The 12,333-nt window shown below is 42.5% G+C and overlaps 1 protein-coding gene across 2 annotated transcripts in view; it reads left to right on the forward strand.

Annotated features, from left to right (window-relative positions):
* Positions 1-987: 987 nt before the first annotated feature.
* Positions 988-12,333, forward strand: part of LOC144698634 (ephrin type-A receptor 5-like) — a 357,156-nt gene continuing 345,810 nt past the window's right edge. For both annotated transcript variants that reach the window (XM_078570504.1, XM_078570505.1), the window contains exon 1: positions 988-1,128. In XM_078570504.1, the coding sequence (XP_078426630.1) occupies positions 1,005-1,128 (124 nt within the window). In that variant the 5' untranslated portion in view covers positions 988-1,004. The remainder of the gene's footprint in view (positions 1,129-12,333) is intronic.

Below are 12,333 nucleotides of genomic sequence, written 5' to 3' on the forward strand. Positions count from 1 at the left end.
CATTGAAAAAGAACATGTCTTTCTGAGTCCAAGAAAAGTGCCGATCTACCCAGAAGTTAGAACTGTAAAAAATCTGGAGTGTCAAAATTCTGGTAAAGTCAAAAACAGATGCACTGTGCATCCTTCAGGAAAGATGTGCATGGGACCCTGTCTTACAACATCAATCTGTAGATGTGATTCCGGGATTTCCCCCAGTAATTTGGAACTATATCACACAATCTCATTTTTTTTTCTTTCTGTGAAAACTGGGATCCGGTGTTCTGGCTGCCACAATTACTAATGGTCTCGCATGGAGCGAATGGGAATCTTTTTTCCCCCCCACTGAGAAACCAGGCTTTCGATCATATTCACCGGGAAGAATTGATAAATTTCTCCTGCTACAGAGGGGCAGAGAGTTGGCGGCTGCAGCAAGTCCTGAAACAACTTCTTGCAGCGGGCTGGGAAGTGGGCATGGTGCTGTGCTGAGGGTGATTGACAGGCCCGTGCAATAGCTGGATTTGCGCTGAGTTACTCCTCCCCCCCCCCCCCCCAGTCTCTCTCGGTAGCATATGCGCATGAAGTAGCTGAATATCTCTCACACACTTACATAAAATAGTCTTGAGTGGTTTAGACCCGGCTGAGAAGCGTGGGGGGTGGGTGGGGACCATCCTGCAACCTCTGGAGACGAGTGTCTGGGACTCAGAGGGGGTGGGGGGGTGGATGTGGGATCGGGAGTTGCAGTGTGTAGATCAACCTCTCCCCTAGTTCATCTCTATCCACCCCTCCTCTCCACCTTACCCCCTCTGCCCGCACTTCCCCCTTCCCCCGGTTTGTGTGGTACAGAGTCTGCACCTCCCCCCTGTGTGTGTGTGTGTGCGTGGGGTACCGAGTCTGCACATATATAGGCAGAGTGCTGAGCATCTCCCTCGCTGCCGGGAGACGTGAGCCGCTCTCCCCGGGTCACTGCCAGGCAGACAGCAGCGAGCGCCAGTCGGCCACACTGCACTTTGGGCCGGGGCCGAGTGATGGCACGGCGGCGGAGCACGGCAGCAGCCCTTCGGACGGCACTTCTCTGCTGGACTTACTACTCCTTCTGCCTGGTCTGCTGGAAGCTGGAGAGGTGCGACGGGGCCGCGGGGCATAACCAAGGTAAGCGAAGGGGAGAGCCCTCAGAATTCACATCATTGAAGCTGCCCTCTTTTTTTTGCCGAGTCTTGCTGAGCTGCCTCTCTGAGTGAGAGTGAGGGGTATGGACAACAGCCCAAGCATTGCCGCTGACCTGCTCTGTCCTGTCACTTGTGTCTCTTACTCCAACCTCCAGATTCAAGCCCAAATTCCAAGTCCTAGACTCCAGCCCCTGCTCCTAGATTCCAGAGCCAGGATCTCAGACTCGAGTCCCCCTTACACCCGAGACCAATCCTCTCCCCTTTAATTTTCTTACAAAATTCCAACCTGTTTGTACTGTTTAACACTGATGTGTATATAATCAAAATGCCTCATCGTCCCGAATTGAGTGGACGTTGTTCAGTGTTGGTTAGCACCGCTCCCTTCACTTGAAATTCAGTTTAAAAATCAATGGATCTCCCACCTCCCCCAACCTCTGCTACCTTTTCCCAGGCCGTTTCCCTTCCGCCGGTAACAGTGAGGGATATTCCATCGCTTTCTCTCCATTTCAACTGCTCCCCACACCTCTGTCCCGAACTGTCGCGCCCCTTATGCTTTTGGAAAATGTCCTACTTGAAGTTTGATGGTGTTATTAGCTCGGACTCGATCTGAGCACTGACACACACACCCCCCCGTCAAACTCCGGGACCGACCGGCGCCGTGACAAAAAAAAAGTGGGTGAGCGGGTGGGGAGAAGCAACGTTTTATAAATAAATCGTTACTGCTTTGTTACTTAAAAGATAACGCGTTATTTGAAAGCTGCTGGGCTGCCTCTCTTTTCTGAAGGGACTGGGGTTTAAAAAGGGAGAAAGACATTTGCTCCTTCAAGTCGGACATGAACCTGTTCCCGCTGCCTTGTGGATCGCCAGACTCCTGATAATTGCAGACAGCACTCAGCAGCGCTGTTGAAGTTATTTACAATTCAGGATACTTTGTGGCGTGAATTCCTTCGATGTGAAATTCTTTTTCAGGGATTGGAAATATTTTTTCTGACAATTGAGTTAGCATGTCAGTTTTAAATGTACACTGCTTACAACGTTTAGCGACTCTGACCGATTTGATTTTACTGCAATTCACCTTTGCCCCGCGTCCAAAGACGTTGCTAACCAGCGTTAATAGCCGCACAGTACGGACGGCCTTAACTTGGTTGTGGGGCAGCATTTAAACAAAATAACGTGAATTGTCACTGAAACGAGCTTGTTAAGAACGAGGATTTGGTAGTGAGAGCGTGTTCCAGTAACGGTAGTATAACGAGTTGGTGACAGTGGCTGTGATAATGTGCTCCACGGTTAATGCTTTAATTGCACCCTGGTGTTCTTGAACTGCACCGGTCATGTTTGATGTGGAAGGTTATTCTTCCCCTGAGACGCCTCCTTGTTTGTAAGCTATATGACTCTTAACGTAAGATTTATATTCTGCAGCTACCTTTTGTGCGACACTGAATGTGCTTTTTAAACATTCAGAACCAAAGGGTTTTTTTTAAAGCACAATTTTCAACGCTTTCTTTGCAGGATCTCAAGCGAAGAACCGCGAGTGGAGGTCCACATTGGCGTTAGTGAGTTGTATTTGAGTGTATCAATGGACAGTGTAGTGCAAATTGGTATTCGGCGTTCACCAAGGACGAATCTACTTTAATTGACTTTGAACCACAATCACACAGAATACGGTTTTATTATATTTTTTGATTCTGAAATAAAAATGTAAAGCAAACCTCAGAGCAAGTTTTGCTCTTGAACCTGATCCTGTAGAAAATGAAGAGGACGGATTTGCTGCTCCACGTGTGGTCAGGACGCTTGGAATAGGAAATGGCAATGCCAGTGCAACTAAAAAATACAATGTCTCAAAACGCTCCAGAACTTTTACAATTCATACAAGATTGTGGAAAATAGAAAAAAAACCCCTGCAAATTCGGAAAAAAAAGGCGTTAAAACAAAATACTGGAAATTCGCAATATGCTTTTATCAGAAAAAGATTCATGTTTTGGGTCTTGATTTTGTTGTCCATATTTGAATGATCATGGGATCAGGTGTTGAGGAATTCATTATTTTGTCCAAGTACTTAAAACAATTCACATTCAAAAGGATGTGAAATTAAAACTGTTGGGTAGAAAATACATCTCAATATGCAAATATAAATTCTTTCAAAATGAAAAGAAACCTTTACACTTAATAAGTTCCCATTTCATTCCCGCTTTCGCCCCGTGCAGTATTTCGTTATGTTATGGTCCTTACGTTGCAACAGAAAGTTTTTTTTCTTGATTTTTGTTTCCTGGGTCCTCTTAGAGCTTGTGCAGTTGGCGTGACAAAGGCGGATCAAAAGCCAGAGCCAATTATTGGCTGAGCTGACGGTAGATCATTGCCTCTGAGGCAACATTCATTTGCACCGCGTGATGGTATAACGATATCTTTTCACCAAATCAAATGACGTTGCTGGGATCCATACCATTACCGGTCAAGCCATAAATGCACAACTTTATGTGGGTGAAGGAATAAATGAACTGGCATGTCCCAGAAGCTGCCTTTTATGACTGCTGCATTTCTTGTTTTAAATGCCTGCTGTCTTCATTTTTAAGATGATGGCTCTTGATTTATGAGGACGCTTTTAACTGTCACACGCTTTCTTTGGCTGGAATAGTGGAGGTGAGCGGAACCTTGACAGAAACAGCGTAGGTACATAAAATAGCGCAAAATATGTGGGGAATAATTCATTCATGTGTTGTGCTTGCAAAGGTAAGCACTAGGTAACAAATATAACTTGGGATAACTAAAGTTGTAATATGCCAAGCATTGAAAACAATGATATATGCTCTCTGTGGCAAAGTTACAATCCTGCTCCTGCCAACCCTACAGCAGTTCATGGTAAAACATACTATCCCTTCGAGTGTTGAATGCTTTTTACACATTCAGCCATGCAGCTTCTTGTTCCTTGCTTAAGATCAATATGCACACCTCTGGAAGGAACATTAGACATGTTGGTCATCAGAATTGCAGCATGCCAAAATAAAAATAGTTGACAACCTTTGATTGTCATCTACAAACACTGACACTAAAATTGAAGGCATTTTTAACATCTTAGATATGTGTGAGCATTTTTGCCCCATAGCCACTGGACAATTTGACGTTGGTAGTCACTAATCATTTTTGTAATAACTTCTTCATTTTTAGTTCAGTATCTTGCTAAAAATGTATTGTCAATTGCTAGGCTGTCTCCTAAGTAAATTGGAAGGGGAACTTTGAAGGGTACTGATGATGTCTTCAGAACACATTAATGAGCCATAATTAAGCAGAATGAATCAAAGATAGGGTAAATATATTTATGGTACTCTTATTGCAAAGTGCAATAAAACTCAAAAGGATGCTATATATTTTGTCTTCTTTACAGCAGAGGACAGAAAAATATATCTAAGTAGTTATTCCACATGTAAATGAAGTCAGATATCCAGCTTGCAGCATTTAATCACTTACAGGTAGAAATTTGTGACAAGAAAAATGTGACTAGGACATGCATTCGGGCATTCCTACAATGCATAACTGTCATGAATTTGCCACCTGAGTATGTGATATATGGTGTTGATTGGGATGAAATATGTTAATACATTATAGAGGACGCCTACATCCTTCAAGCAAAAGCAATGAAAGTGAGAATTCCCAGAAGTTTTTAAAGGGTTCTCAATGTGTCTTTTGAGTTTTTACACCTTCAAAGTTCAATGTAGGAAAGGTATATCTGCATGGAGAAAATTGAAGGGAAAATGCTTAATACTTCCACCATGTGTGATAAGTGATTGAGGTTCTTAGTCAGAAGCTTCACATTCTTGTGATTGAGAAGCTCAGAATTTTCTGAGCTGGTGTGAACATGAAAGATTTACTTAGCTGAATATGAATTGATTACTTTCTCTCCTTCCATGTAACATTTTGCAATCTGCTGGAGAGAAATTCTAATTTTTCCCCCTTAATTGTTTCGGATTTTTATCTTTTTTATCTCTCCGAGGTTATTATATAAATTTCAGGCGGGGTGGGGAGTACCGGTATTGTGTTGCACAAGGCATCAATGTTGTGTGGAACAGCCTGGATGGACTAGTGGATCTTTTCCTGTCCATCATTATTTGTATGGTTGAAAGTGCTCACTTCACCTGTGCTGCCTTTTTCATAGTGATGATTCATTTTAGCTGCCAATCGCTTTGCCATGCTAACACTTCTATTGCAAAAATCAAAGAGGGAGAGTCACTATGCGGATCCTTTTTTTAAAAAAAATTCTGCCAAATTATTTTTGTTTTCTGCTCTTGTCTATAATAATTTTTTTGAGAAAAAAATTAACTGTCATTGGGGACAGTATGAGGAAGTTGAATTAGCATCAGTAGAGATAGTCATTAACCCTGGGCGTTGCAGCAATTTTATCATTTCAGCTATGTGCATTAATGCAGATCGCTCACACTGCTATGTTCAGTAACTTCTCTGTGACAGTATTCATCAACACATAATTATCTTTTTAAAAAAATCTAGCAGAATTTTTTTCAAAAGGAACGTTGATGTTAATCTTAAAGCTTCATTGTAAATGGAGTTCTAATGGTGATGCTCTCTCCTTCAGCCCTATATGCCTGAATACACAATTTATCTCACTTTTCCCACATGCTACAACTTTTAGACTGCTTCTTATTTACACTGAAAGCGTTGGAGCAGCCCTCCATGACTCTAAGGAAAAAAAGAAAGATGTGCATTTATGTAATGCCTTTCACAGTCTTATTACATCCAAAAACACTTCACAGACAATAAATTACTTTAAAATGTAGTCACTGTTGTAAAGTCGGAAATGCAGAAACTAAGATATGCACAGCAAGGTCCCACAAACAGTAACTTGATAATAACCAGATCATCTGTTTCTTTTTGTGCCATTGGATGAGGGCTAATTGTTGGTCAGGAAAGCAGACACATCACCTAAGCTGTTCTTTGAAATAATACTTTGGGATCTTTTATATCCACTTGAGAGGGAAAACAAGACCTTAGTTTAATGTGCCACCTGAAAGGCAGCACTATCAGTACTGGAATGGAATATTATCAATGATTTTGTGCTTAAGTCTCTGGATTGGGGCCCAAACACACGACCTTCAGATTCAGAGGGAAGAGTGTTATCGCTGAGCCACCTAGGTGGTCAGCCATTCCACAGCTTTTTCAAATGTTCTCTTCTCTCCTGCAGGCTGTGATTCAGACTGGGTCATGATCTTGGGTCACTGACTCTTGACCAATACCTTGCTTAAGTGACCATTCTTCATCAATGAACCGGGAGAATGAGTGTTGGCAGCATATTCATTTGTGGTATTTTTATTTGGGGGTGGGGATAGATGGTATAAGAGGGCAAGGAAATCAAGCCCTAAACTATCTTCATAGGATGCCTACAGATGTACTTTTAATGAAGGTTTCTTCATCTAAGAACACAGGAACAAAATCTCTGGCTGTTTTCCTGCTTCCCTAGCCTAGTGTGCTGTAACCAATTGCAGATTCTAGACTACAGCTCTGGCATAGATCAACTGGCTGAGCTCAGATTGTTAATTTTAATTAAAAAAAAGACGTAACTTTGAACAGCCATTTATCCAACATATCTTTGAGATATAGTAATGAACAAGTGAAAGAAAGACTTGCATTTATATAGCACCTTTCACAGCCACAGGATGTCCAAATTAAGTACTTCTGTAGGATAATCACTGTTGTAATGTAGGGAACACAGAAGACCCTCACAAACAGCAATGTGATAAACGTCAGATGATCTGTCTTTTTGGGGATGTTCTTCTTTCAGCTGCTCCCACTTTACTTGTGTTCACCATAATGCTGGTTGATCACCCTTCTCCAACTCCTCCTCAGTCATTCATTCCTCTTCCAATTCCATTGCATTTAAGTCTCTCACCACCACATCCTTCCACCTGGTCTTAGGCCTTCCTCTTCTCCTGCTTCCTGAGAGTCCGATCTTCATTACTCACCTTACCACATGTCCTCTCTCTCTCCCTGCAACAGATGACCATATCATTTTAATCTCTTCTGCTGGTTCTTGATTTTGTCCTTTCTCATCACCCCACACATCCATCTCAGCATCCACATCTTATTAGTCTTCTTGATTTAGCTCAAAGTTCCGCACTATATAACAAGGGCGTTCTCACAACTGTCTTGTAGATTCTTCCTTTCAGTATCAGTAGTACTTCACTCTCATGTAACACTCCACTGCATTTCTTCCAGTTACTCCAGCCAGAACTATTCTATTGTTTAATTTCCATTTCTATACTCCCATCTTCTGCTACCATTGACTCCAGGTACTTGAAACTATTCACTTTCTCCAAGTCTTCACCCATAATCTTTACACCTTCACTCTGGTCCTCTTCTAAAGGCTCAAATGGACAATCTATATTGGGTCTTTGGTCTACTGATCTTCCTACCCTTGACTTCCCTTTTTTTTGTGTGATGTTGATTGAGGGATAACTTGATCAGGACACAAGGAATAATTACCCTGTTCTTCTTGAAAATAATGCCATGGGGCCTTTTACATCCACCCGATGGGGCAGTTTGGGCCTTGATTTAACATCTTACTTGAAAGCTGAGATTGTTCTGCTCAAGTCCTGGCATGGGAATTGAAAACAAAATCTTCTGCCTCAGAGGCAAGAGTGCTACCAACTGGATAGCATTGGTAATGCTATAATTTGCTTCAGCAACATAAGCCATTGAGGAGAAAATTCAATCAATTCCTGATCTCAGGAAGCACCAAAGGCAGAGCACATGGATGGACATTCATGAAGACAGATTGGAGATAATTTTGATGCATCCTATAGCCGAGTAGCTATCTAGACATATGAAGAATGGTCAGTCCACATTTTTTAACTATATTTTTCAGCACTGCATTTGATGGTGCAGTTCCCAGGTGGGCCACTGGGGCAGCTCACAATTGTGTTTCTGCTTGGAGTTTTCTCTTGGCTCAAGAAATAAATTTAATGTCAACAAATTGCCAGTATTTCATTTTGATAGGGCAGGCAGAATGGAATAACAATTGAGCTGCCGTTTATTTGATTACGTAATCTCTGAGGTACAGCAATGTGTAGGCAACAATCACAATCTTTCACAGCAGGGGTAAATATTGCACATAGTGCTCACGTTATGAAAGATATTTTTATTTTCTGCCCAATTAAAAAATGGTCTGCTCCATATCGTACATCGGGAAAGAGGAGCAGGTTCCTCAATGGTAGCAATTCGCCTCAGAGCCAGGAGGCTGCAGGTTTAAAACCCAATCCCGTGAATAGTTTGGTTGACATGTCAGGCAGTAACAAGGGAGTACTGCATTGTCATAGATAACATCTCTTTGATGAGCTGTTAAACTGAATCCTCCCCTGTTATTTCAGTTGAGTAAAAATTCCTATGTCATAAAGAACGGAGGAATTTTTCCCCGTGTCCTGGAAATATTTATCGTTTAAACCCCAGATTATCTCTTTGCGGGCTCTGGGACCTTTTCAGGACCCATGTTGGCTGCTCTTGTGTTCTACATCACAACAGTGGCCACAATTCAAACATACTTCATCGTCCCGAGTTCGTCAGAGGCGCCATATAAATACAAAGTTCTTTCTTTACGTCTTGGGAAAGGCTGCACCGCGCTTCCGAGGCCAATTCTGTCCCTTCTCTCCCTTTCTCCATGGAGGAAACACTTCATTGCCAGTGGGTTGGTTGAGATCAAGCACTGATCATGCGGAAAATTGAGGGCACACCCTCATATGCTACCGTCTTCATGCTACTGAATGTTACTATCCCAGTGTGGTCCGCCCCTGAGCTGCCCTTGAGATGGAAGAGCACATTTGTGTAGGACTAATGATGCTTTTGCAGCGTGTACTTTTTAAAGTGTGAGTGGGGGTCGGAGCAATTAGTGGCTGTTTGCAGACGGCGGCCCCAGTAAGTGTGTGGAGTATTGCGAATTTAGAGCCACTGATTCGGCTTTTCAGATTGAAGACTCCCACTGAAAATGATCCTTATTGAACCGAGGAATGGTTTAACCCTTGAAGAAATGCTATACTGCTAGTACTGAAAATCTCATCAAAGCTGACATTTGTGTTGAGGGGAACCTCATTTATTTTTTTTAAAAAATCGAACAAATCGTCACTGCAATGGCACTGTTTTCAAGTGAAGAAAAAGGCATATGTCAGTTTGCAAACTCCTGAGTGATCGGGCCTCACGGGGTTAATGGTGCCTGATATAATCTAGCTCTATTCCGAGAACAAAGTTGGACAGTAATTGGTTGCGTTGGATTTATTGATAATAAACTTGGCGCGTGATTTCCAAAATATGCGATTGTTCACAACAAAAGCTTCACTCGCAACTTAGCAGCCTTTAAATGTATTACATCACGCTGGGCCCCGATAGATCTAAAATGTCTGTCAGTGGTCATGTTATCTCTGTATAAAAGTTCGGGATCCTACTCTCAGTCTTTACATCCCTTATGAAATAGATTGCTTGCATCTCGTTTTCACCTCGATGTTTTGAACAACAATTTGTGCCGTTGCCACTTGTCTGGGTGAAGAGTGTTCTTTAATTGTGAATGGGAATGAGTAAAAGAAACTAGAAAGTGACTGAAACGTCGCTTGTTTGACCACTTTAGTTGTTATCTGTCTCTGTTACAAGAGCACAATTGCCACTCCCCCCCTTTTTTTGTTTGTAAGAAGGCAGTTCATTTTTCCTTTGATGGGGATGGTTCCAATATGTTATTTCTAGATATATTTATTTATGGTTCTCAGGAGGCCTCCAGTAATTACATTATAAAAGATTGAATACATCAATACACAGAGGCTGCTATAATGTAACTTAAGTGGGCAGATCAAACATTCCTGTCACTGTAATTGATGTACAACATATTCTCGTTATTTACTTCACTTCAACATTACGGAAAACGGACGATTCTAGTTGTACCACGGAATCTTCCGAAGCACCGAATCATGCCCTTCACTGCGTCTCTTCCATGTTGAAGCTGCTTGTTCTATCTCTGTACCCGTCACGCATACAGATCCCACACACAGTCGGTGTGCAGCAGCCGAGACGCGTCTATTAAAGACCAAGAACCGGGAATAAACGAAGAAAAAGAAAATCTGTATCAGCAGTTCCGGAACTTTGCAACTACACTGATCTTCGTGTTTCTAGTCAAACATTTGGAAACTGCTAATCAGTTGGAGTGTTGCCCTTCCCTCTCTAGAAATTCCCGAGTTATTTCAGTTGCGCATGCACCAGGTGGTGCTGTGTTGTGCGACAGGACGTTGTGCATACTAAAAGGTTGGGGGGTGGGGGGTGCATTTAGTTTTGTTATTGTGCGTTAATTTTCAACTAGGGAAAATGAGTTGGGAGTATCGACTTGTCTTGTGTGTAATAGTGAATACTTGTTTAGTGTTTAATTGCTGGGAAAATCTGTCAAATAGCCTCATGCTTGACAAGTGCTTTAGGAGCAATTCTCCATCCTCATACATGATGCATATTTCCAAGTGTATCTCCCAATGTCAAAAACAGCTCTTACAAATATACTTTCTTGTACCCGCACAACACACAGATGTATTACACAAAAACAAAAATTGCTGGAAAAACTCAGCAGCATCTGTGGGCCGCTTTGCGGAACACCTTCGGTCTGTCTGCAAGCATGACCCAGACCTTCCTGTCGCTTGCCATTTCAACACACCACCCTGCTCTCATGCCCACATGTCCATCCTTGGCCTGCTGCAATGTTCTAGTGAAGCTCAACGCAAACTGGAGGAACAACAGCTCATCTTCCGATTAGGCACTATACAGCCTTCCGGACTTAACATTGAGCTCAACAACTTCAGATCATGAACTCTCACCTCCATCCTCACCCTTTTTGATCCCCTTTTTTCAAATATTTATTTTTTAGTTTTTATATATATATATTTTCCCCACCTATTTCTATTATTTTTAAAATTTATTACCATTCATTGTTTTATCCCCACCTTTTAGCATATTTTGATCTTTTCTCCCACACCATCCCCACCCCCTCTAGGGCCATCTGCTACTTGCTCATCCTGCTTTCTACTCTTAATGTCACCATTAGCACCTCCCTTAGCCAGTACCACCACCATCAACGCCCCTTTGACCTTTTGTTTATGACATCGTTTGCAATCTCTGCTTCGCCTTCACCTATCTCTTGCCTTCTATCCACCTTCACCTGTCCTACCCCCTTAAACAGTATATATTTCACCACATTTTTACTTTTCTTTAGTTCTGAAGAAGAGTCATACGGACTCGAAACGTTAATTCTGTCTTTCTCTCCACAAATGCTGTCAGACCTGCTGAGTTTTTCCAGGAATTTTTGTTTCAGATTTCCAGCACCCGCAGTATTTTGCTTTTACCTTTGTATTGCACAATCTCAGCAAAAATATCTGTTTCTAATCTTGATTTTATCTGGGTTACCCACATCCTGATATTTCACAGCCACTTGGCACTAAGGCAGCAACAGTAGGTTCTTTCATGTGGGACCTCAAGGGCTGTGGAGGAAGAGCATGTTTATTGTTGTGGAACTTAATAAGACACGTTCATGGCAATGTGTTAATGTCCAAGAGCACAGTTCACATCCATATTGATGTGCTCTTAATTATTAACCAGGGTGCAGGAGAAACAATTTCAGGAAATCTCTCAAAGTGGAAGATCAAAATTTACAAAGTACTGTGATTCTGTAGTGCAACAGTTTCAAGGAGTGTTTAAGTGACAGAAAACAATGGGCGGAATCATCCCAGATTTGCATTAAGTGCAGTGGTGGGCAGGAAAAAGGTGGCCATTATGTACTAACCGCAGTGGCGGGTTGTCACGCTGTACCACCTCATTAATAATGCAGTTACAGGAATCACACCATCTTGCTGATGGGTGGCCTCTGATTTGTCCACCATGCCGTTACCTTGCCACTTCCTCATGCAGGGCACAACATATAAATTGCAGCTGTATGCACACTTCTCGATGCTTGTAGCCCAGGAGGGCACGGGTGAAGACGTGGCCCCAAAAGCCAAGAATAGTGCAGCCCCCCCGATTCAGTGACACATCCCTGGGAAACCTCCTGGACACAGTGGAGGCCCACACGATCTCCTCTAGCCCTGCTCTGGCAGCAGGAGGCCCATCAGTCTCACCACTCTGGCTTGGGAAATGGTAGCAGTGGCGATTGGTGCCAATGCTGCACACAAGAGAT

The sequence above is a fragment of the Cetorhinus maximus genome, chromosome 2, assembly GCF_964194155.1.
Source record: "Cetorhinus maximus chromosome 2, sCetMax3.hap1.1, whole genome shotgun sequence".
Classification (NCBI taxonomy): Eukaryota; Metazoa; Chordata; class Chondrichthyes; order Lamniformes; family Cetorhinidae; genus Cetorhinus; species Cetorhinus maximus.